The 24,863-nt window shown below is 40.4% G+C and overlaps 2 protein-coding genes across 3 annotated transcripts; both read right to left on the bottom strand.

The window, feature by feature from the left end:
• Positions 1-336: 336 nt before the first annotated feature.
• LOC108642050 lies at positions 337-10,878 on the bottom strand. Its single transcript, XM_029965283.1, has 10 exons — positions 10,798-10,878; positions 9,789-9,851; positions 8,414-8,556; positions 7,232-7,381; positions 4,858-4,963; positions 3,874-4,047; positions 3,061-3,160; positions 2,030-2,124; positions 1,437-1,575; positions 337-1,061 (listed from the first exon to the last, which is right to left on the bottom strand). The coding sequence occupies exons 4-10, from the start codon at positions 7,305-7,307 to the stop codon at positions 1,053-1,055; spliced, it is 699 nt and encodes a 232-aa protein (XP_029821143.1). The 5' UTR covers positions 7,308-7,381; positions 8,414-8,556; positions 9,789-9,851; positions 10,798-10,878; the 3' UTR covers positions 337-1,052.
• Positions 10,203-23,734, bottom strand: APOOL (apolipoprotein O like). 2 transcript variants are annotated; one of them, XM_018086462.2, is made up of 9 exons: positions 23,693-23,734; positions 20,763-20,867; positions 19,805-19,924; positions 18,703-18,757; positions 18,259-18,357; positions 17,794-17,885; positions 16,944-17,030; positions 15,630-15,783; positions 10,203-13,949 (listed from the first exon to the last, which is right to left on the bottom strand). In XM_018086462.2, exons 1-9 carry the CDS (start codon positions 23,702-23,704, stop codon positions 13,852-13,854), a joined length of 822 nt encoding a protein of 273 aa, XP_017941951.1. In that variant the 5' UTR covers positions 23,705-23,734; the 3' UTR covers positions 10,203-13,851. The 2 variants fall into 2 exon arrangements, with proteins under 2 accessions (XP_017941951.1, XP_017941950.1); XM_018086461.2 differs by lacking the exon at positions 23,693-23,734 and adding an exon at positions 22,095-22,168.
• Positions 23,735-24,863: the final 1,129 nt, after the last annotated feature.

Raw genomic sequence — 24,863 nt, forward strand, 5'->3', positions numbered from 1 at the left:
AATGCAGGTTGGCAAGCAGTCCATGTCCAGAAAATCTTTGGATTCTTTTTGATGAATTTTTGTGCCTGTGATTTCAACTATCCATGAGAAGTTCCTCTGACAGCACTAGTGATTTAACAGTTGGCAAATCTGCCCTCAGTAGTTTCAGACTGTTGTGAAAGCCAGTGAAACTTGCCTACTTTGGGTATTTGTGACTTTGGGGGAAAAACAAAAACCAAACCAAACAAAAAAAAAACCCCAACCTTTCTAAAAACCTTATGATTCTGGTTTTATCATATACTTTCACATATTACCTAGCACTAAGGAAAAGTGTTCTAATATAAATCTCAATATATTGTGCTTCAGACTTTTTGGAAAATGGGAAATAAATCCAGGACTTCAGCCTCTTTAATTTGTTAGTGGCAAGGTAGTCAATCTTCCACAGCTTCATTTATTTTCATCATTTACAGAAAAAGTTACAAAGAAAGCCATGGCAGTTTTAAAGGCAAACTATTCTAGCTCAGAATTATATGTAATTTTTTGTTTTCTTTCTTTAAATATTGGCCTTTAAGGGGAAAAGCAAAGCAACGTCAGTCAGGGTACAGCAGGCTCTACTTGCTACAATGCCCTGAAGAATCTTCAAAGTTAGAGCTAAGAGAAATTCATGGCCCTGTAAACAGCATGAGTGTCTTCTGAGGCAGCTTCTTGTGACAGGGGCTTCTCATCATTTAGGCACAGGGCACAAGGTTAATCCCAAAGAACTGTGTCCCAACAGATGTGCAACCACCTCAGCAAGACTGAGCAGCAGCTCTGGGAACTGTAATGTCAGGTGTTCACAAAGAGTTGTCACCAATTACAGAGTAAACAATCAGGTGCTAAGATCATGTACTATCATGTTTTGGTTTATAATTATCTTCTGTACCTTTTCTTTGCAATAACTTTTAGTGCTCTCTAATAGTGATGGCCAATTCCTCTGTGTCCCAATCCACAGGGTCTCACTGCTCTCTCAGCATCTGGATTACCCAGTGATCAGCAGCATTCCAAGATATTTCTGATATAGAGAGCACTTGTTCTTAGTATCTCTGTAAAGAGATTAGAATTAAATTAGTAGCATGACACACCCTCCTGCTTGCTATTAAAATAACTGATCTAATTAAACTGCATTTATATGTATTTCTTTTGTCAGTATGTGCTGCTCCTGAGTGTGCACTCACCAGGAGCTTTGGGAGGTGTTTTTCATGCAAATAACTGAATGTATTAGGACTGTGTCCACACAAACTGAAACAGGTTTTGAAATATTTAAAAACATTTCAGCAGGGGCAGTTCCTGTGCAATTCCTGAAGAAAACACCCGCATAGGAAAAAGGTGGCTTTGATTTCTATTTAGCACCATATAGATAAATAATCTATATACATAGATATGTAATTAGTATGCATAGGTATGTAATTAATATGTACCTGATATTGTCTGCCCCCTGCATAATCTGCAGGAGGCAAATTCCTGCTGGGATAGTCAAATCCTTCCCACTGGGGCCTGGGCAGAGAGAAGCGGTCTGTGGTTGGATCTGGTCTCCTCGGGGGCTGAGAATACATGGAACTGTGCAAAAGAGAAAAAGGTTATTAAAAACCTGTGTTATAATACCCTGCAAATTGCACAAAGTGTTCCTTTAAACTGAAATGTAAAAATATTAAAGCTCACTACTGCATTGAGGCAACACCTCTGCAAAACTTGCAGGTAGGAGCTGCAACAGCTGGCTGGATAATGGGGAGGGTCAAAGTGAGGAAGCACAACCAAGGAAAGTGTGTTTCTAAAAGTAATGAAAAGGAATATGTTTGGAATTATTAGAGGAAAACCATAGAAGCCCCTGGCTAAATCAGTACTTTAGGATTTATGTATGGGAGTGTATGTGAATAGTCCAGTCAAAAGCTTTGCCATTTTCTGGACCTTTGTTGGTTGCTGTGCCACTGGCAAAGCTACAAAGTCATTCTGAGTCTCCAAGCCAAAATATAAAGTGAAAATGAGCAAAAAATACAGAAAAAGAGCAGCATACCTGTAATTCCCTCTTTGGCTTGGGATTGAGATTTCATCAAAATCTTGTCTTCTCAGTGAAGTTTTCGGAATTTGTCCACCCCAGCCATCCTGATCCTGATGGAGAGCAAAACGACAACAAATGACAAACCCCAGCTCAGCAGGTACAGTGTGTTGGAAGTTATAAACACAGTGCGTTATATTCACATTTTCAAATATATAAATTCAATTTATCTAAAAGACTCAGTAGAGAAGTCTTTATAGACTATATATTATATAGTCTATATAGATATAACAGAGGAACACCCACCCAGGTAAGTCTTTGCACAATTAAGTAAACCAGTTATTAACCTCGAAAACAGCATTAGCTGAACCAAATTCTGAACTAGTTCAAAATTAAACAGCACCATCTCCTGGTGAAGGCAGGATAAGGCTGCTGCATTGCCAAGATAATGATGCTTTATAGATAGATTTAACAGAAAATAATGGATCAGAATAGATTCCTTTCTTTTCTCAGGCAGCCCACAATGTATTCTTGTCACACCCTGTACACTCCTTAATATGTAAAATAATCACCTGAACTACTGAATGAGCAAATGAACACACACAAATATACTCCCTTTCGTGTTTCTTTTTATTTCATGTTGGTTTTTAACTGCATTTATCTATCTTTTCCATTAGTTCAAGCAATGATCTCTACTACATCTTGTCTAATGGAGAAAACTGGCCCAGCAGAGGGTGACCCTGGCCCAAAAGGCAGCAGCTGGTCCTCTGGGGACCAAAACTCAAATCCCAGCTCCATCACAGACTACAAAAAGGTGGTCCTATAAAACACTCTACTCTGTCTCACAGGAATCTTGAAGAGTTTCACCTTCTCATGTGCATTCAGCTGATCTTGGAAATCAAATATTGGGGAGATTTTAAACCTGGAGTACCTTTAATTTTACCAGATGACCTTTTCTTTTTGCTATTCATATACTATTCTTCTGAATCACACCCCCCTGCCTGGCTCCCCCAGCCCCAGGAACACGTGGTGTGCCCCCTCTCTCTTACCCTGGGTGGCTGTGGGTACCTGTGCCCCAGGTGGGTGGGTGTGTCAGCACTGAAGGCAGGGTTGTGCTGGGCCTCAAGGTAAGGAGAGTTTGGCTGCTTCCTGCAGGGGGGAACAGTGGGAATTTAGAGCATGAGCAGTGCTGAGGGTCTTGACAAATCTTTTTGTCCTGCAGATTGGTTCAACAGCTGTGGCACAGCTTCAGATGACCCGTGGCAGTGGCTGTACAGGAGCTATGTATTATTACAGCTTTTCTATGACACTGGGGCTCAGTGAAAGGAAAAAACCCATATTGTCTATGTACTTGGGAGAGGTATCAGTGGGGAAAAGAAAAGTGTTGGAAGGAAAAAGCAGCTCCAATTGCCAAAGTCGGAGACCAAAGAACGGGAGGAATTGAGTTTAATCGCCCAAACTCTTGCCAATGTTTTGGCCTTGTTCCTTTTTTACTAAACTTGTGGAAGGCAAGCCAATCCTTAAGAGCAAATAAATCACAAAGACACATCTGGTAGTCTCGAGTTTAAGTAGCAAATGGACGTATCAATCTTTAAAGCTTGTCTGGTAAGCCCTAAAGAAAAAAGGCAATGACTCAGAGTGAAGTTCTACACGTAGTAGTAAAATGCTGAGTAAGTGTTGAGTGCTCAGGGAAGACGCTTTGATTTAGTTTTAAATTGTACAAACATTTATTTTGGCAGAGGATGCTCCAGGGCAACCTTGTCCATTTAAATATCCAGAGGTTAAAAATTAACCAGAATACCAGACTGCTTTTGCTTTCCTTCCATATAAAACTCCTTCTATCTGCACCCAAAGTCACTTACCCAGGTTTTTCACTTTTACAGCAGTAGAAACAGGAAAATATTACAGTCACTATGATAACCAGTGTTACTGCAGGAACAGTAGCCACTAAAATGAAATCTAGAGTGTTCCAAAGGTGGTTACATTTGGGGCCCATGTACCAGTAGTCCTTCCAGCCCACTCTGAAGTAATCACATCTGCAAATAAAAATACTCATTTTCAGCAACACCATTTTAATTCAAAAGTAAGTAATACCCAAAAAAGGTAAAATATTTTGCTATATAATTTTTTATTACTGAATAGTGCAGGGGCCAAGAGATTCACTACTTTTCCAGTTTGCCTGAAGGTGTCACTTTTCTTAGTAACACACATCTTTTTCCAGATTTGATGCAAAAGCACTTTGCCAGATTCTGGGACAACAAGTCCAGGTTGGCATTTCAGGAGGAGATAATAAGCTTTTCTGGGAACAGGGTGCAGCACCCAAGTCATGGCATGACTGAGGGCAAAGATCCCTGTGCCAGCTCTAAGCATGACAAAGGTGCTGAATTTCCAGACTCTGCAGATGTAAGTGAAACGTGACAGTGATATCTGTCATTACGACACTGATTTTTTAAAAGGAAAAAAACAACTGTGTAATGGAGAATAGAACATTTAAGATATCCTATTTGGGGTTTTTTAACTCTAAAGAAAATTTGATCAACCTGGGGAAAAAAATGAACGTGCCATTACACAGATAATGCAGTTCTAAAGTAAAATATCTGAGACAAGAAGGAGCATGTGAAAATTAAGGATTATAGTGATTACTTACATTGGGAATTTCTTGTTTTTAAAAAGAAAACTCTGAGCCCAGATGCTTTGTACCAGAGTTATAAACTTATGCAGATTGTGAATGAAGATCAACATCTACTTTCGTGGATCACATTGCAGGGTCTAAATTTAGTTCATCCTCAAGAATATATTTGACATTTACATGGTGTATATTTAAACAAACCAACCCCACACCCTACCTGCAGAAAGGTTCTCCATTTTTACACAGACAAGGAAAATGACTAGGACAGAATTGAGTTGTGTTACCCAGGCAGGCCTCAAAGTCCTCAACTCCACTGCAGTTGGCTGTGAATTAAAACAAATCAAGTACTTAATGCAATTATCCAGTAACATACTGTCACTGGGCTGGATTGCTAATGGCACCAGAAATTTAAGCTTCATGACATACTCTAGATGATACTAAATCTTCAGTGCCTTGCCCCTGGAAATTTTTGAAATTATTTGAGAAATGAAGATTTACCTGCTTAAATTACTTTACCCTCTATGTGCACCCATCTCCCAGTTGTCCAGTAAATTGTGTGTTATGATGATTTTTATCACATCATTTAAGTGTGGTTGTATCTAAATTCCACTGTGTATTACCTCTGGATTGCTGGCAAAGGCTGAAAGTCATGAAATCAATTTGAGATTCCAACTTTCTAATTATAATCCCAATTAAAACCTTTGTGTGTGTTTTGCATTGGGATTATTCCTTATTTTGGCCTACAAAAGGATCTGGTTTGTGTTAATTCAATTCTCATCTGTCTCCTTTGCTGTGTAAACATTGTGGGCTGTAAATCATGATCCAGAAGCTGAGTGTTTACATATCCACAGGTGTGTGACTGGCTAAAACACCTTCCTCAGCAGCCTTAGGCAGACATCAAACATCACCAGGTTTGTCCCTCACACCCTGCACTCTTTGCTACCTGCTTGGTAGGACTTGGACTCAACACCAAACAACAACCTGAATACTCAAAAAAAGCCCCAAAGAGCCAACACAGCTGAGTATAATTTGTCATAACTGTTCCCAGTGAGAGGATACACAGTTAGAATGAAGCCAGAGAGTCAGAACTGAAAGATCTCTGGGCAGATCCTTCTGAGCCCCCCAGAGAACTGACTGGAAGCAAGGAGTATCAGAGCATCCCTAATGTTGCTGCTTTTGTGAGAGGGATTTCACACCATGAACAGGGGCACTACAAACTCCTGACTAAAGCATTATTAGCTAGAGAAACTCTGCTCTGAGCAGTCTTGATTTCAAAAAGAGGTGGGAGCCTCCTTCCTCCCCAGTCTCCAAGGCAATCTAATCCAACATTTCCTGCTAACCAGAGATAAATCTAAATGATTACACAGTGAATCAAGGCTTGCATTTGCACAAATCTATTTTCAGGTACTGCAGGCCTTTCTCTCAAAAGGGCATCAAGCACTGAAGCATTTTCCAAGACAACCTCAATACAGATCCCATGTTCCGCCTATAAAGCACAGAACAATGAAGTCTCAAGTAGCATTTGGCATGGCTTAGGAGATAAGCAACAGTAACATAATCACAATTCTTTTAGCAATGTTTCAAAAAAATACTAAGGGAGCAGAAAATAACCAGCTGTGACTGTGCTGGGGAGAGAGGGAGTGTGTGCCCTTGGACACTAATGCTCTAATATTCCATGTCATTGAGGAACTCACTGCTGAGCCCTTCACAGGACTCGAGTCTATATAAATGCAAAGTTAGCCTTCAAGTGGGAACTTTTTTTGGTGATTGAAAGGCTAAAGCAGCAGAAAAAAATTCCCCAGATCGCAAACCAAAACTAGTAACTAGACAATAGTACCTGCAGCTGGTTTCCATCACTGTCAGGTTAGTGATACCTGGTTACTAGTAACTGGTAGCTACCAGGTAAAGAACAGTGATGATAAAATAAATAAATGTATAAAATCAATCAGTAGAAAATCCTCCCATTAAAAAAATACCTGACCAATACCTTATACTATAAGAGAATCAGAGATAATTCCATATTAATTAGCTTCTTATTTAAAACTACTTTGCTTTCAATGCATTCTTGTTGTCATGCTCTTAATTACTGATGATTTTCTCTGTTAGTATCAAAAAATCTAAGAATACTTGTTCTCAAGAGAATGTGTAATTCTTTAACCTCTATACAAAGTACTCCTACTGAAAAAGAACCAAGGCATTCAACTCATTTAAAAACATCCTTTTGACACGGAGAGACTGACTCAAAATTATTCAAAGCCACCAGGACCCTGAGTATTTCAGTTGTAACTCATATGGTCGGGACCTTTTTGATGTGCAGAAGGACAGAGTAACAGGTGAAAGCCAGAGCACATCTAGGTCTCTATAGAATATGCCCTTGGCAGCACAGAACTCAAGAATTATGACACCGCACAGGAAGGCAGCTGTCAAAGGTCTCCCCATTTACATTGTTTTCCTGTTATTTAAAATAAACTCCACTTAAGGCACAAGGAGAATTCCCACTGGGACTGCAGTGCCACAGCAGCACTCCCACAGTGGATGGACATGGACACACCCCTGTCCTGACAATCAAATCAAATCCCACCATGTCTTACGTTTTAGAGCTCCTTTTTCACCCAGGGATCCGCTGGCCAGGAACAGGACACAGAGCAAGACTTCCAGAAAGGACATCCTGGAGCCAACTGGGATAAAACACTGATTCTTCCAGACTCTGCCAGCAGCAGAATGAGCTCTCCTTTCTGCTCCTGTAGCAGAGTCAAGGATCATGGATTTTGAGCTTGTTTTACAGCATCCTTCTCTATGAAGAATTACTAATTAACTTAAAGCTGATAGAAACTTCCTGATAACTTATCCAGCATATTTTCTTTTACAAAAACTGGGTAGTCCCATAAAAATGTCTCATTAATCTTGCTACCTCTGAATTTTTGAATACATAATGTAAAGTATTCATTTAAGGACATAAGTTTCAACAGACAGAGGTATCTGTCAGGAGCATTTATCTACTCTCCTTTTAGGGTTATGTTACCTTTTACAGATAACACACTTGGAATGTATTTGAAGACAAAGTTCCTGGAACAGATATTGTTTTTAAAGACATGCCAAAGCCATGATCCTGAAGCCAACTAACAGGGATGAGACAGGAGCCAGGAGGGAATCCTGTCATTGTATGCATCTACCATTAAGTTTTATTGGTTAATTTTTCACTTTTATGAGAAAAGAATGGAAAATCCCCCTCTAGCAAGGACGAATGACAACAGAAACTGATACCTTAGCACACCCTCAGACTGTCATCTGGCCTTTTTATTATTTAAAGATTGTCTCTCTAATATTCTCAACATTCACTGCACGAGGACTTCAATATGTGGTCACTTCTATGTGAATGATTTGTCCTCCTGAACACGATACAGGACAGCCCAGAGCTTGTGGGAGGGGAACTGTGTTGCAGTTTCAGTTGGCACAAGTGTTTTAAGGATGGTGCCCTCCAAGTTTTTCCACCACTGATAAAATCCCGATGTGGATTTCCTAATTTGACAGGAGCTGGCTGCTTATGCAAACATGCCAACCACAGTTACATTAACAGCAAAAGGTAAACTTTAACCTTTACCTTTCAGGGGATAAATAATGATCTCTGAAAATCAATGCCTAGAAAACTCTTTAAAGAATAATGCTCTGGCTGAAAGCCCAACAGCACTTAATTTTACAGCAGGGGATAAGAGATTCTCAGCTCTGCCAGAAGATTGCTGTCCAACACCCAGGAACAGAGAAATTACACAGACCTCAGTAAAAGAAATTGCATGATCCTTCTTCAGATGAAGGCAGGAGTGTGAAGAACCAGTTCATACAGATGCTTTGTTCTTGTGGCTCACAGGGAATTCTGCTCTGGCTCCAGCTCACAGCTGCTGAGTGCCGGTGCTTCAGGCTGGGTGAGGAACAAACACCTTGACCTGGGGCTTTGAGATTTCATTCAAAGATGCAGAAATGCAATTTGCAGTTTGTACTCGGGTGAGATGTTTTAATGGAGCAGATCACAAACCCCAAACTCGTGACTTTGTTACACCTTTGGCATTTATGAACACAGCGGGTTTGGAGATGGTCCCACAGAAGGGCTGCAGAGCCCATCAGGTTTCTCTTTTTAGTGCTCACTTGGGTAACAACAAATAAACCCAGTGCCAACAGACCTACACAGCTGTGAGCTTTTTATTTCACAGCACACCCACTTCCTCCTCTTGTCTGAGTTTCTGGAACACAGCAGAACCTAGTGCCAAGTTATGCATTCTCTGACTAGACTAGGTACACTAATCAAGACTGATCTCACTTCCTCAAATACAGAGCTATAACTAAAGCAAAATTACTGTCCAAAATTAATGGTGAAAGAGGGTCAACTGCTCATTAGCTTTACTCTTAATTAATTTTAGATGTGGTTCAAGATGGCTTTGGAGAACACCCTCCACTCCTGCAGGGGTTCTGAGGGTGGTGCAAACAGAACACAAGCTACAGAGTCCTCAAATATTGGTATTGGGAGTGCTACAGATACAGCACAGGAAGGATTCCCAACACTTAGAACAAGCACAGGCTCAGTTCAGACCTACTCCCTGCTCACAGCAAGGGAAACACAAGCAATTCCTTTCAGTTGTTGCAGCAAAAATCCATCTCTCAAAGCCGTTCACAAAAGGGCAAAGAACTGCACCCTGGACAAGGGTGGTGGGACTCTGCCCCACAGGGGCCTCAGGACCCCACTCTGGTCTGGACTCTGGCTCTGGGCTACAGGAAGAGCACAGCAGTGCTGTGGTAGGGTAAATAAAAGGCTGATTTCTGCAATGTGTTCAATCACAACCCTTCTTGACTGCAGTTTACCATCAGCACAGGGCTGAGCTTTGCTTTGTGGAATCCCTGCAATTTAAAATAAAAACTACACACAGTCTAGTGCATACTGATACTCCTTTATAAAAAGTAAAGGCTTTGTAGGACCCCAATTTCTTTTTGGATTTAAAATACATTTTCAGTATTTCAGTGTGATTCAAAAACACTCCAAACTTTCACTACAATGTAACTACACTGATGCATTAAAATACCTTCACAGGAATTCTTTCCTAAGTTATTGAAGAATCACAATGACAATGTGCCATTAAAACAGCCACGTTTCTTACTCACACAGTTTGTCTTCTTTTGAGTAGTTCACACTGGTTACACCATTGGCCTGGCAAATGACTTTACCTGGAAGATTAGCACAGAGCCACACTGAGATAAATACATTTATCTGCCTCAGTCTTTAACAGTAAGAGCCATTCCTCCAGCATGGATAAAAGCCTTCGTTTTTCCAAGTCCTGGGCTACAGAATTCTTTAGAAGAAATCACCAAGGAAAGAAAATGGAAGCACTTCTCAAAATGTAAGACATTCAGCATTAATATGTCCTGTCTGTTATTTCAGTGGTTTCTTCCAGGAATGTTTCAGTACTTCAGGGTGAAGTTGTGTCCCCAGGTGTGACTTAGTTACATTTATCAAATTAATTCTTAAAGAGGAAAAGAACTGACAATTTGTCCTACAGATGAGACAACAGACAGAAGTTCAACTTAATTTTTAAAAAGTGTCTTATCACCCTTTATTTCCAGGTGCTTCACAGTGATATGACAAAATAAAGTATCACAATCAGTTTTATGTAAATAAAAAAATTACTATCAACAAGTTCCAAATCTCCCTATATCGAATACAATCAGTCATAAATAAAAAAAATGCATTAAAGCTGCTTCTGTGTTATAAAATACACGTGACCCAGTTCTTTAAGACAATGAATTTTTCACAAATATATAACATATAAAAATTACTCTATATGTTCTTACTTTTATGTTACTGTATTATTGCATTTTTGAAATAGACTTTAAGTGATACATTTGAGAGACATTTCAAAGTGTTTCACTATATATTAATAAAACCATGTCTCGCAATGCAACTTTTTCCCCTGTCTTATGCTAATTTTTCATTGTAACAGATTTGCCTATTGGGTCTGAAGTCTTAAGGAGATCAAGTCAGGCACATATTTACACTGAAGACTCACAAGCCATGGCATCATGGAGATCTGAATTTGCTTTTTTAAAGCCATTGCATAGCACCTTTACTAGAAATTACTAATACAGACATGTGGCTACAGTTGCTTGCAGTTACCTGGAACAAGTCACCTGTAGAGTATTATATAAACCCTGGAGGCTCAGATGCCTGACCTGAAAGCACAGAACACACCACACAGAATACAAAACCTTCCACACTTTTGTCCCTCTTTCTCTGGCTGCACAGAAGGGAACAGTTTTCTTCAGCTGGATGTGTGTCAGTCCTAAAACCCAAGCCTCTAATCTTAGCCCAGCTTTTCAGCTGGGGAGGGATATTAAACAAAAACTGTTGATACAAATGAAACAAACAGAAAATTACCCTGCCTTGTAGAGAAGGATGAGAAGGAGAAATCTCAGCTGATGAAAAAACTAAGAAGTGACACTAACATCATCTTTATCATGATGATAATGATGGTTTGGGTTGGAAGGGACCTTAGAGACCATCTTGTTCCATCCCTTGCCAGGGGCAGGGACACCTTCCACTAGACCAGGTTGTTGAAGGCCCCAAAGAACCTGGCCTTGGACACCTCCAGGGATGGGGCAGCCACCTGGGAAACCCCAGGCTGGAATAACCCCTGCTGGCTTAGGGCTCTCACCCACCAAGAAATGACTCAGCACAGGCACACCATTCTGTGGGCTCTAGGACTGCATCCCTCATCCTGCTCATTCATCACAGGGGGCAGGAACTACAATTTCAGGTTATGTCCCAGAAGATGTCTGTAAAACTTCAGAATGCTGATTTAACTCTGAGGTGTAGGTCTATTACAGTTTTGCCCTGAGCAGTAATTTGAGACTGAAATACAGCCTGAGGACAGCTTTGTGTACCATGGCCATGCACAGCATGAACAACCTGCAGAATCAGGGGGTGTAACACAAGCTGTTTGCATAGAACACTTGAGTCTTGCCTGCCCAACCACCCAGGAGCCAAAGGACCTCGTGCAGACCAGACACTGCACTGGTGTCACAAGGCTGGAATGGAAATGCCCTCAAAGTCTGGGAAGGCCCAAAGCAGCTTTTGGCACTTCTCTTTGCCTGGAAAGGGCAGACATGCTGGTTCCCTAACAGCTATCCAAGGTGGCTTCTCTCCCTGCTCCCAGGAGTCCTAGTTATATTATTACTATTACCCTTAGTCATAGTTTTTCACTATATCCTGAAAAATCTCACCACAGTAAACTCCTACAAAATCCAACCAAATCTGCATCCCCTTACCTTTCCAGCTGACTTGTGGTAGCACATCATCAAAGGGCAGTTAGAATTTAACAGAATCGAGGAGTAGAGGAGATGGGTTTTCCTTTATGTTTTTTAACCAGAACCTGATCACAGGGAGACATAATACAATTTCTGCCATCTGGTCTTGCACTTGAAAATGATAATTTCTCCACCATTTCCACTTCCTGCCTTATGTCTTCACCTGTTTCCCTGGAAATGGTATATGAAGCCCAGCCATCTAATTTTTCTACTCCTTTCTCTGTGATGAAACACTAAATGTGTCTTGTCCAGGAGCTCTCTGAAGACTGATTTAATATCCTCTGATTGCTGCATGAATTCCTGGGCCTTAAGAGATGATTAAAGAAACAAAACACATCAAATCCTAAGTCAGCTGTCCCAAGCAAGTTGAACTAATAGAATTCCTCTTCTTTAAACTTCACATTTACTGACTTCACCTTCCAGTGGACCCTGTGTAATAAAGTCTGACACTCTGCCTGAAATTTGGATTTTAAAATACCAATACTTATCTGTTTCTGAACCATCACAAAAGCTTTAGTACTTCTTTTCCTCATTCACCACTTGTGCCTTGTGCACATTCCATCCTTGCAGCACCTCCTCACAACTCCTGCTGGTTCCACAGGGACACTGGGAATTCTGTTTCCCTGTATGTCACCAGTCATTTGCCTTGGCATCAGCAGCCTTGGAAGAAGAAATCAGGTTGTAAAATCACTTCTCATGGAGAACAGGAGCAAACATCCCTTCACATCCCAGTGCTGAGAACACATCCATATGAAGCAGCATTTCAGGTTTTATCCTATCTGCTTGTATAGTTTGTTCTTGCTTCCACCTCTACTTTATAGCAAAGCCCATAATTTCATGAATTGGCAGAAAAAAGAATGAAGAGAAATGGAGGATGAACAGAACTAGAGCAATAAACACAATGATAAATGTAATGTTTGATAGTTTCATCATTAAGGAAACTTAATGAATTTCTAATCTCATTCTTATGGAAAAAGAACATCACAGAAATCCTCCCAAGGTCAATGCGTATTGCATACAAAGTTCTGGGGAGAAAAAGTTGGCTGTCTCTTACTTCTGCATTTTTAATATCTGTCAGCACTTAACACCTTGAAATTACAGGTCTCCAACATCCTAAAAGTTGCTAATGGATTTTATATAATCTCAGTATCACTTTCATGGATTGAGCAATTTACACACAGTTCTTCAAAGTATTAGAAGCAGGTGAAAAGTGATTCACGGTCTATAAAGGATGTTCAGAGATCAGTTGTGTGTTTTTCCCACCTTCAGTGACACTTAAAAACATCAGAAGCAGGACAAGGAGCTGTTTCCATTCACCTTTGTGAAAGAGGCAAACAACATCAAATTATTTTGCAATGGAAAAAAAGTTTACAGAAGCATTAAAAACAATGCTGTTCATACAACATAACCACAAGCTTTCAGGGGTACTCAGACCAGTAAGAAGTTGCACTTCATTCCAGAGCTGAAGGAAAAAAGGCAAAGAAGCCTTTGTGCAAACCCCATCCCTCACATTCCTCTTTCAGATCAATGAACATCTGAGCCGAAGCAGAGATATGTTTACATTTCCAAATATCCTTTGTGAAGTGACATTTATTAACAAGTTTGGCACAGAGAAACCTCGCTGGGAGAAGACACTGACAAACCTCATTTTCTCGGTGTCTCCCTAATGGCACTGACACTGAGTGAATTCTCAGTCAGAAATAAAATATGCACTAAACAGAATCATGGAAGTCAATAATGCAAACTGAGATAGGAAAATGTCTGATTAAATTATACCTCACAGAGTATGTATTGTAAGGATTATTCCTTCCCTTCTTCCCTCCCCCTTATCTGTGCCATTTTGCAGTTTGTAAGCAGGCTTGGCTTAGCTTCTAGTACTGTACATATCCACATCTTCTGGGCTGGCCTGTCCGTGGTCCATAAGTTTGGGATCAGGCTTAAATTTTGGTGTCTTCACTGTTCCTGTTAGAGATGTTAAAAAAAATAATTAAAAATAGACATGTATTTGAGCTGTAGGGGAAAAAAGCTTAATGACACGTTTTGGGAATTTCTGTATTAACAAACACTTGCAAAAGATCAAAATCTGTCTGTTCTAGTTCAAACTCTGGACAAGGCCAAGGGGTTGGAATTATGAGCATACAGCAGTGGATGGAGAGCAGGACTTCCACTCTCTCCAACACCACTTCCTGAATACAGCAGAGTGAGAGAAGAAATAGTGATGCTTTGCCCTACACATGGAAAGGAAGGGAAGTTTGAGGCATGGAAAATATCTCCAGTCTTTCTTGCCCCACTGCTCCCAGGAGCAGAGCTGTCTCCCAAAACCAGCCCAATCAGGATCTTCCCTGGAGCTGCTGCCAGATGGTAAGAATTCCAGATGAAGACAAACACTCTTACCTACTTTCACTTCATCACTTCCAAAAGCCTTGAACTAAGTTTTTTTAAACATTGAGCCCTCACACTCACCCTGAATGATAAGGCACAGACTGACAGGTTTAATGACACTGTAATTCCAGAACTGAAGGGAATATAAAGGCAGGTTTTCCAGGGCTGTGCCTCCTGCTCCTGGGCTGCTTCTTTTTCAGCTACATCCCCTGGTTTAACAAAGGGTGCTGTGTTCTCCTGAAAGCTTTGCCCCATTTGGACTAGAGAAAATAAACATCTCTGACAACACAGATTAATTTAGGGCATGGATATTTCTGGCTATATTAGGGACATGAACTAATTCCACCTGTGAAAGCAGAGACAGAAGAGATCTACATACACAAAACCATTAAAGACAGTCTGGCCTGAAGCAAATGTAAAAATGCATCAAAGCATTCCACAAACTAAATCAGAAAAAATACAGGTGCAAAGGAAAGATGTGAATGTAACTAAGTGGAAAAAAAAATATTAAAACCCCCATTCAAATACATTCTGCTTCTTTTCCAGGAAAAAAAAAAGCTCTGGTAAAGAACACAATAAAGAGAAGTAACAGGTTTCAGTAACAAAATTCAGACACTGCCCTTACAAAGGTAACAGTATTTTAAAACAAATTTAGTTCTCCTTTAATAGGCAATTCCACTATTTTCTGTAACCAATTGGACTATCAAATATTTGTATGTAAATAGGTTGTCACATGATCTAGCTGATTATCTCAACCACTTGAGATGCACAAAGAACCCCTGCAGAAAACCTGCAAAATAAAATCCAGTGCTTCATTTCTCAATTACACATTCCTCTTTTTCATTCCACTATGTGTCATCTCTGGACTGCTGGCAAAGGCTATAAGTCAAGAACCCCATTTGAGACTTCAACCTTCTAATTATGATCCAAATTAAAACCTTTCTGTGTGTTTTGCATTGGAATTATTCCTTATTTTGGCCTACAAAAGAAGCTGGTTTTCATTAATGTCAGTTCTCAGACATTATTGAGTGAACAGCAAATATATAAAAATTCTGGTACTGTGACAGGGTCCACAGTGAGAAAATCATCTCCTCCCTGAGGCTCTGAAATATGTATTAAATGAGAGGGTGTAGAATATACTCTCAAGAATAATATGCAGTGACAGTCTGCTCCATTTTAGAGCAAGAGTAACTACAAAATTAAGTCAACTAATTGGATTTGCAAGTTGCCCTGAGATTACACTTGAAACATTTAATTCACCTGATGAAGGCACTGGATCTTTGTTACTCCAAGACTCTACTGGAGAAGATTCTGTTCTGTTCAATGATCTTGACTCAACAGCAGACCCAGGTTTGTTACTAGAAATTCCTTTCTTCTTATCTTCTTGTGTAATTGGTTTTGACTCTGGCTGCAGCTGTGAACCAAACATTAATAACAGAAAGCACATGGGGATATGCTTAATGCATTATTATCAAATCAAACTTTCAACCTGGAAGCTTCTCTTTTATGAAATTATTTTCAGATATGACATCATCCAGTGATATTCAGCTAGTCAGCTGCACACAAGGAACCCAGCTGGAAAAAATGAAATGCATGGAAGAACCCCACAGATCAGACAGAATAACTTTATTATCACGTGAAAAGGAATTTGTCATGAGTATATATTTAAGTCTGATACTGTGTTTTCACCTGAGGCTCTAAAAGTACTTCACAAGTTCATTTACAGCCCAGGAACCTCAAGCCTTACACAGGGTTGAAATAGCATCGAGTTTTTACAGAACACTTACTACCCCTAGTTAGCAGAAGTAAAAATAAATCATAATAACACCCTAGTAATGAAAAATAATATGTTTTGGGAACAGGGTTCACTCAGGGAAAAAAGATGAAGTTAACAGAAACTGTCTGTACCACATCAATTCTTGTTTCACTCTCAGTTTAATGCCAGTTATCTGAATGTCATTTTCAAACCCCAGGATTCCATTTGGGCTCCTCAGAGGAAATAAAAGGTGAGGGCTACATAACAATAAGCACTGTAAATTTAAAGCAAAATTCTTCTAAATGCTAATATAACTGAGAAACTTTCATTTTCTTTGAAAAGAGCAAAAAAAATTAATGTGCAAAGCTGAAATTTTACTCAGGGAAGTGCTACTTTTGTCAAGGGTTTTTAAGTTTCCACTTGAGAAAAAACCCTTTCAGGTTACAGAAAGAAACACATTTAATTGTGGGATCATTAACCCAAGTTCCAGATGTGATTTACAGGGGGTTAATATTCCCCTCTACTCACTGTTGGCAAGGCCTCAGCTGGTTTACTATGACCTATTTTGACCACTTCACTTAAAAACCACAAACACCACACAGAATTCCCTAAAGACAGAGAAGAAGCAGAGAAACCAGAGAAAATTCAGAGGAGAACAAGAGTTATGTCATGGTTAGAAAGTGTCCTCTGTAAGGAAAGGTTATCCTGGAGAAGAGAATGTCAAAACCCAGGATAAATTTTCCATATGCAATAGGTCAATATAAAGAGGTTTTTTCTCCCTCTGAATGTAGGAGTTGCCAGCACTTCACAAGTCCTACCTTGGTGACAGGTTCCTTTTCTGCCCACAGTGATCTCACAGCCTCATAGGTCTGACGACTCCAACAAAGTAACTTCTTCCCTGTTACCTATTTTTTTAGAAAAACAATTTTACAACAGCTCTGAAAATACAAAGATACACAGGTCATTCCAATGCAATTCATCACATTTGCATGAGAACACGTTTGGCCCCACACCAAGACATTTGAATCATCTACTTTTCAAGATCTACTGCCTGTTTCTCTTACATCAAGCAAATCCCAAATAATGCTTAAATTGGTATTAGAAATCCACAGGTAACATTCCCATGCTAAATTCACCTTCAAATTTCAACTCCAAATGAAATCAACATTGTTTTGTTGCCAACAGTGTACAGTGTTGGCACAATAGGCTGAATGCCAGTTTGAAAGGATCCAAACTTCTCTCACTAAGTTGGAAATGATCAAACACAGAAACAGGAAAGGAAAAAGGCCCAGGAGATGCCCTGGCCCAGTTTTTTCCCCAGTCAGACTTCAGGATAATGTTTCACAAATCTTTTTGTCAAAATTTAAGCCTCACCATTTAACTAAAAGATTGGTAAGTTCTAAAATCAAACACAACCAACTAAATTTTCCTGTCTCATCAATTTAATACTTAAGAAATGACAGTTAAAAATCAAGAGACTGTACTTTTAAATTCAGTTCTTTTATTGATTTTTATAGCCATGCAATCAACACCTGTGATGCACTATATGTTTTAATGAAGATGCATGTGGATTCTGACTCCCAATCCCAGAATGCTAAATTCAAATGAAATGGGAATGCTATGACCAAATTCACTGTTAATTCAATATTCAAATGCAAGTAAACTTACCTTAGCAATGACCACTGACTGAGCTGGGTAACACACAGAAAACCCTACACTGGTAAGTCCCAATGGATAAGCAATTTTCTTAAATCTAGAACCTGTATAAAGCCAAATATTTTGAATAATTAGACAATAATAATGAAATGTAAAGCTAAGTAATTGCAGCAGTTAAACACAACTATTGCTACAGACACATGTGCAAGGAGATACTGATATTCTGAACTAGGCTTTCCAATATTGTGAAAAATGAGAAGAACAACTGTGTCATTAATCTGGCTAATCCTGCTCTGTGAGCTCTTAGCCAGCTTCTAAAAGTAGTACTGAATAATGTCCCTTCAATTTACCAGGAAGGAGGGTTTTAATACAAGTTACACAGGCTTTTGGCAATGTTTCAGAAAAGTCTTCTAACCATTGAAACTCCTACATGCTACACATTCATCACACCAATAATGAAAATAAGCAAACTCCTACCTTGTCTTGCCAGGGCCACTCCAGCCAAGCCTGAGACCGTAATGACACCGACCTTGGGAAGAAATTCGGGTGGGGGGTTCTTCAGGTAAATGTAAGCATCTTAGAATTAAAAAAAAAATAAAGAAATACAGCAATTAAATTTAAATCCTTTCCTTTCCTACTTAAGGAATAAAGATGGAAGCAAAATTATGAATATCCAGAACTGCAAACAGTCCACGACTGGATATTTTTAATGAATGGGAATGTGCATTTTCCAGATGTGTTATCAGAACCAGAAGCACAGCCCTCAAAACACAGCAAAGTTCACAATTTTTCTCCATAAGTACTTTTTTTTGTGGTTTGCAAAATGTTAGTTTCTAATAAAGAAAAAGGAAAGCTTAGTTCTAAGTTTTGATTGTACTGTGAGTTAATATAGATGAAAGGAGAGACATGTGACTTGCTTACCTTTTCCAAATTGAATTGAACCTGTTATTCCATTTTTAACAAAGACATAAGCAGTCTAAAAAAAAACAACCAAACAAAGATTAAAATCTCTGCAAAAGTAGATGTTTATATATGGCTTAGCACAATGAGACAAAGAAATCTTGTGTAACTTTAAAAAAAAACAAAAACAGATCAGTGACCTTCTACAGAGGCTGTGCAGAGATCTACCCCCTTTGTGACAAACATATTTATACTTATAAAACTTTCAGTGACAAGTAAAAAAAAAAGCTCTTTAATGTAAGCTCACTTTCAAAATTGACATCTCAGGAACAAAACTGTAGAGTAGGAAAACACCTGGACACTGACTGCATAAGCTAAGAAAACTCAGTTATAAAATACAATCTTCTCTTCCCTAGAGAGACTTTCCCAGGAGAACTGACTTTGCCTTTTAGTTTGTAAAAGCAACAGGGAATTTGTACCACCAGAGGTCACTGCTACTCAATGTCAGGAACTCTCAATGATTAAGGGCATGTAGAAGGCTGATACAGATTTATAACCAGATCATTTCAGCCATGCAGTCACTGACAAGATTTTCACAAACCAATGGAATCACGATTTCAAGAAAATACAGGAAGACTTTTTTTTTGCCTTTTTCAAATATTAGGGTCTAATTTGTTTGTAAGAGCAAAATATAAGCAGAAAATCTATTCACAAAAGCCAGGGTAAAGGTGTTGTTTACCAGCAGGTAAGAGAACAGTGACAGGTATCCCAGTTCTACACCTCGAACATGCAGGGAGGTTGGATGACTAGTTAGTGACAGCCTATTTTAACAGGTACATGGGATGCAGTTTGCCCTCCCTAAGTACCTAAATCAGGTCTTTTAACCTGCCCTTTGGAAGCAGCTCACTCCACAGACTGGAATTCCAGACTCCCAAATGCTACCAAGTTCTGCCAAGAATTGACCTACTCCTGCCGTAGAAAAATGGTCTGTTTTCCCATCCTAAATCATCAGTGTATGCTAAGACAAGGCACTGTAGAGAACCCTGCAGGGTGAACAGAGCTGTTTTTCAGAGGTGTGGGCAGTGCTGTCAGCAGTGCAGGGAGCTGTGTGGGTGTTCCTGACCTGGCACCAGCCCAGGTAGCGGCCGGTTGTCTGTCGCACTGTCGAGAGGTGTCTCTGCAGCTGCCCCGGCTGCTCCTCGACGTACCTCGATGTCAAAGGGGGGGCACTGTAAATTGGGAGCTGCAAAAGAAGGAGATGGTTCTGTATTCTCACACTGGGGACACTGAAGAGGGGTTTTCAAGCCTGCAAACCCTCAGTGTTCCCAGTACAGCAAAGAAAGCCCCCGCCCAGGAGTACGAACTGACTCCGCACAAGGGTGACCTCACGTCATTCTTCAGAAATTAAAATTGAAACTGTTGTACAGGATCTAAGAAACACAACTACTGAGCATGACAAAAGATCTTTTGTTCAGCAAAGGCATGAGCAAGAACAGTTGGAAGATGGATGTGTGTATTACTAGAAACTGCACAACAGAAAAAGACTTTTCTGGCGTCAGCCTGGATATATTGTAACAAAGAAAATGAGATAAAACTTCACTAATTTAGTATTGCAACACTTCACGTTTTATTGTTGTTGTTGTTGCTGTCTAACCCAGTGAATTCTTGGTCTAAACAGTTTCTCATTTGTTTGCACTGTCAAATTAAATATATAATGTGGTGGTTTGGTTCCCATCTCCCCTGAAAATAATAATGCACACCTAGATATGGTTTAAAAAAGTGGCTTTAACGATCCCTGATATTTAATGTATTAGTATATTTTTAAACTGTGTACCAAAATAAACATACTTGAGGGTTTTTTTTTAACAAACAAACACTTGATGATCTCAGAGGTCTTTTCCAACCTGGTTGATTCTATGATATGATTCTATGATTTGAGCTACAGTGGACAGTTACTTTATTATCACGTGTTTCTTTGCTGTGTGTTTGATTTACTGGGTAACAGAATCCAATGGAAAGAGCTGGAATTCTGCAGGTTTTTCTAGCATTGTTTAAAGATGAACAAACAGTAAGATCTGTACCTGATCTGGCTTCACCAGCTGACTTTTTGATCCCTTTTCTGTTGCTGCATAGACAGTAATACATATAAAAGGCAGCCCAGAAGAAACAGCTGCCAGCTTTGCCACCTGGGACAGACAGAGGAAAAAAGGAAGTCTTAATGCAGAGATAAACATTCCCCTTGGGCTTGATCAAATATTGGATTAAACAAGGCACTTTTAAAACCTTTTATAAACCTTATGCCTTTTAGGAACCTCTTCTGACTTATACAATGATTTTCTCAAATTACAGCGGTAAAGAAAAAGTTGGAGACCACTGACAACAGTTCTGTCTAAAATACCGGGAAGAATTCTGTGTTCAAAACCAAGCTGATGCTTCCATCACCCCTTAAGGAAAATTAAGTTCTAATCCATTCAGCACAGAGGTACCTCAAGGCAACTCTCCCAGCACCCAACAGAGAACAGGTGAGAGAGGAGGGGGATAATCAAAATAAGTCCCAATTAACACAAAAACTGTCTTTCTGACAGTGTTCCTTGGAGCAAAATGCCACAGTCTGAGCTACAGAAGAGTCTCTGTAAAGAATCTAGGAAGGGATGTCCATCATAATAAGTCTGTATTTTTGAAGATTTATTGAAAAAAACTGTCTAAAACCTATCATAATTCAGATTGCTTATTTCAGTACAAAATGCCACCAGGACAAAATCAATTTTCTGGAGCTACAAGAAGAAAAACTAAATTTGAAAGTGAGAAAGCATGAAGAAATTGTATTTGTTTATCCTGTTCCTTACCTAATGATGGGATGCATTAAAAAGACCTCGATTATTTAAGTTGTTTGTAGTATCCATTTATTAAAATTATTTTATTAAAAACTACTTAAAAGGCCCTATGAATGAAACAAGAAAATTCATATACTGTTTAGCTAAAGAAATCAAAAATCTTCCTTTTCATGAATTCAGGAAACAGCTGCAGCTACAACAGCCCAGCTGATGTCTCTGGATTCTGTCTGGACACAGACCCAAACACCACCAGAATTACAGGCACTAAGAATTACCAGCCTGAATGTTCTGGAGGGAGGGAAGGTCAATGACAAGAGTTCAAATATTCTCTGTATCACCACTGCCATGCTCCTGCCACTGCAACACTTAGAACCAGCAGGTTTATTTTCCCCAGGCATGAAAAGCACACCAAAGAAAAACAGACATGGTGTTATTTTTGATGAGAAGGCTGAACTGCAATTATTTGCTGAAGAAATGTATTACAGGCTCTCCCAGCAGGAAATTGTTACAGCTACGCCTCTTAACGGTAGAACCAGAGTAAAACTAATCAAAATAGAATAATAAAACTGTCAAATGTACCTGGATAACTTTGGCTTTAAGTCTTTGCATTTCAAACAATCTGCTTTAAAGTGCTGGAATCTTATCAAGTATCAAAAATACAGATTCTATTAAAAAAGAAGTTTAAAAGCTGCATCACCACAAAGTATTCACTATCTTCCACTCAAAAGATGCAGACTACAAACTAAACCATAAGAAATCCATATATTTAATTTATGCTAATCTTCAAGACATTGTTTCTCACTGAAACTGTAAATTCTGTGTGCTTGCTTCAAGAACTGGAGTAGGAGTCAGGAAACTTGTCCTGAAGGCAGGAACTGCCTCAAAACAATCAAGGTAATCAAAGAGTGGAGTATATGCAAAATTCTGATGCATTTATATACAAAAAGTTCTCTATCACAAATTGGAACCTACTAGCCAGATTAAAGAAAGATTAACACTTAACAGGTACCTCATATTTTCCATGGAAATATTAATTAAAGAATAATATCATGGGTTTATGGCTTTCTCCTACCACTCAGATGTCTTGAGGTAGATCACAGAAAGGTCTCACATGTTTTTGCCTTATTTTTCCCAGCAGTTACAGGAGACATGAGGATTGCCAGAAGCTTCTATGCCAAGTCCAGTATCCTCATTTGGGTTTGTACTTATAAATCTCTAATGACAACTACGAGAAAACCACACACAAGGGCGGCAGAGCATCCTCCTTCAACTCAACTCACTGACACCCCAGGGATTTGGTTTTAATTTTTGTGTGCCACATGGGGACCCATAGAATGAAGTGCTATTAATTTTTTATAGTAAATAATAAAAAACATGCATAAAGTTAGGTCACCTCACTAAAGGTACCGAAACATTCAGATTTATGTACTGATCTACAACAGTACAAGATCACCCAGCCAAACAGCAAAGCCAAAACAGGTCCTTTTCCCATAATACACTAAAGTAAAGTGCTTCATTTTCATTTCTCTGGCTGTCCTCACTTGTGATATAAACACATTTTAAATACTCTTGAAAAGTAAATATGAAGATTCATGTGAGAACAACCTATTCATCAATTTAACTGCAAAACCTGTCTAAACACTCGAGTAAAAGCCTAGGTCCTTACATGCACGTTCTTCTCTGTTTAAAGACACTGCATTATCTTTACAACTAAAGGTATTTAGAAACTCGCGCCCCTGTTAGTCTGTAACAGCGAGATTTCGTAGCCTTGTTTCAGTGATGCACAGCACCACCAACACTTCATAACGTTACTACCGAACTACCGCCCCGATATTCATCTCTCCGGCAAGGAGCTGCAAGTGTTTCAGGAGCTGCAAGTAGACGGAGAGCAACCAGGAGAGAAATACTTATTTTATTCCCTGCTGCACAGTTTAACCACCCTCTTGAACCAGCTCCTTCCACCTACAGAGCCCTGTCACTGCCCAACTCCTTCACCTGACCCCGCGTTCCGAGGCACCCGGGGCTCCTTCCCGGCCGCACCGGCGGGGCCGGGCGGTTCTGAGCGGCCCCGCGGAGCGTTCCCGGCTGCCCCGAGCCCGGGAGCCCGGGAGCCCGTGAGGGAGGCGGCCGGCGGGGCCGCGGGAGCCAGAGCCGGGCTGAGGCGGCGGGACACTCACCTTGGCCGCCATGTTGGGCAGCGCCGCGTACGGCGGGCGGGAAGGGCCGCGCCGGGCGGGGCTCGGCGAGCGGCCGGCGAGCGCGGGCAGCGGGGCGGGAGCCCTCAGGGGGACGGGGATCGCCTGGCCGGGTCGCCCTCAGGGGGACGGGGATCGCTCTCGGGCCGGGGTCGCCCCAGGGGGACGGGGATCGCTCTCGGCCGGGGTCGCCCTCAGGCGGGGCTGGGGTCGCTGGCAGAGAATCGCCTTCGGGGCGACTGGGATCGCCCTCGGCCGGGGTCGCCCTCAGGCAGACAGGGATCGCCTTCAGCCAGGGTCACCGTCAAGGAAACAGGGATCGCTCTCAGCCAGGGTCACCCTCAGGGGAACAGGGATCGCCCTCAGCCATGATCGCCCTCAGGCAGACAGGGATCGCCCTCAGTCGGGATCGCCCCCAGGAGGACAGGGATCGCCCTCAGGGAAACAAGGATCGCCCTGAGGGGAACAGGGATCACCCTCAGCCATGATCGCCCTGAGGGGAACAGGGATCGCCCTCAGGGAAACAAGGATCGCCCTGAGGGGAACAGGGATCGCCCTCAGCCGGGATGGCCCTCAGGAGGACAGGGATCAACCTTAGAGCGGGCAGGGATCGCTCTCAGCCGCGGCGGGATCTCCGTCAGCCGGGATCACATATAAACCCCCACAAACATCCTTAAACACGCAATCTAAGTGCAGATAATTCGTTTATTGAAGTCCAAATTTACAACTGAAGTTTACAACTTTTTTTTTTTTAACCCTCCCAAAACAAAAGCTTTGTTTGAGTTTAGGAAGAATAAATGTTTTTTTTTTCCTTTTCTTTTTTAATAATGTACAGACTATATCTCTTAAATAAGTTAATATCTTTGAAAAAAGAGCAATATGTTCCTTTTTTTTTTAATGTTGCAGTGCAACTTACAACTTACACGTCTGTGCAATGTACCATGAGGTATATGCCCAGTGAGCAACACACAGTGAAGTTTTCCATTCATAAATTTTCATTGTAGACACACAAAAAGTTAACAAGTTAATAATCTGTGATAGAAAAAACGCAGCCGGTTACAGTAATTCACACAGAACCCATCTGGAAAGAGGGAAGAAAAGAAACCTAATTTTCGTTGCCTATAGAAACTATTGGGTCATCTCTCAACATAGA

The sequence above is a fragment of the Manacus vitellinus genome, unplaced genomic scaffold, assembly GCF_001715985.3.
Source record: "Manacus vitellinus isolate BGI_N305 unplaced genomic scaffold, ASM171598v3 scaffold_95_pilon, whole genome shotgun sequence".
Classification (NCBI taxonomy): domain Eukaryota; kingdom Metazoa; phylum Chordata; class Aves; order Passeriformes; family Pipridae; genus Manacus; species Manacus vitellinus.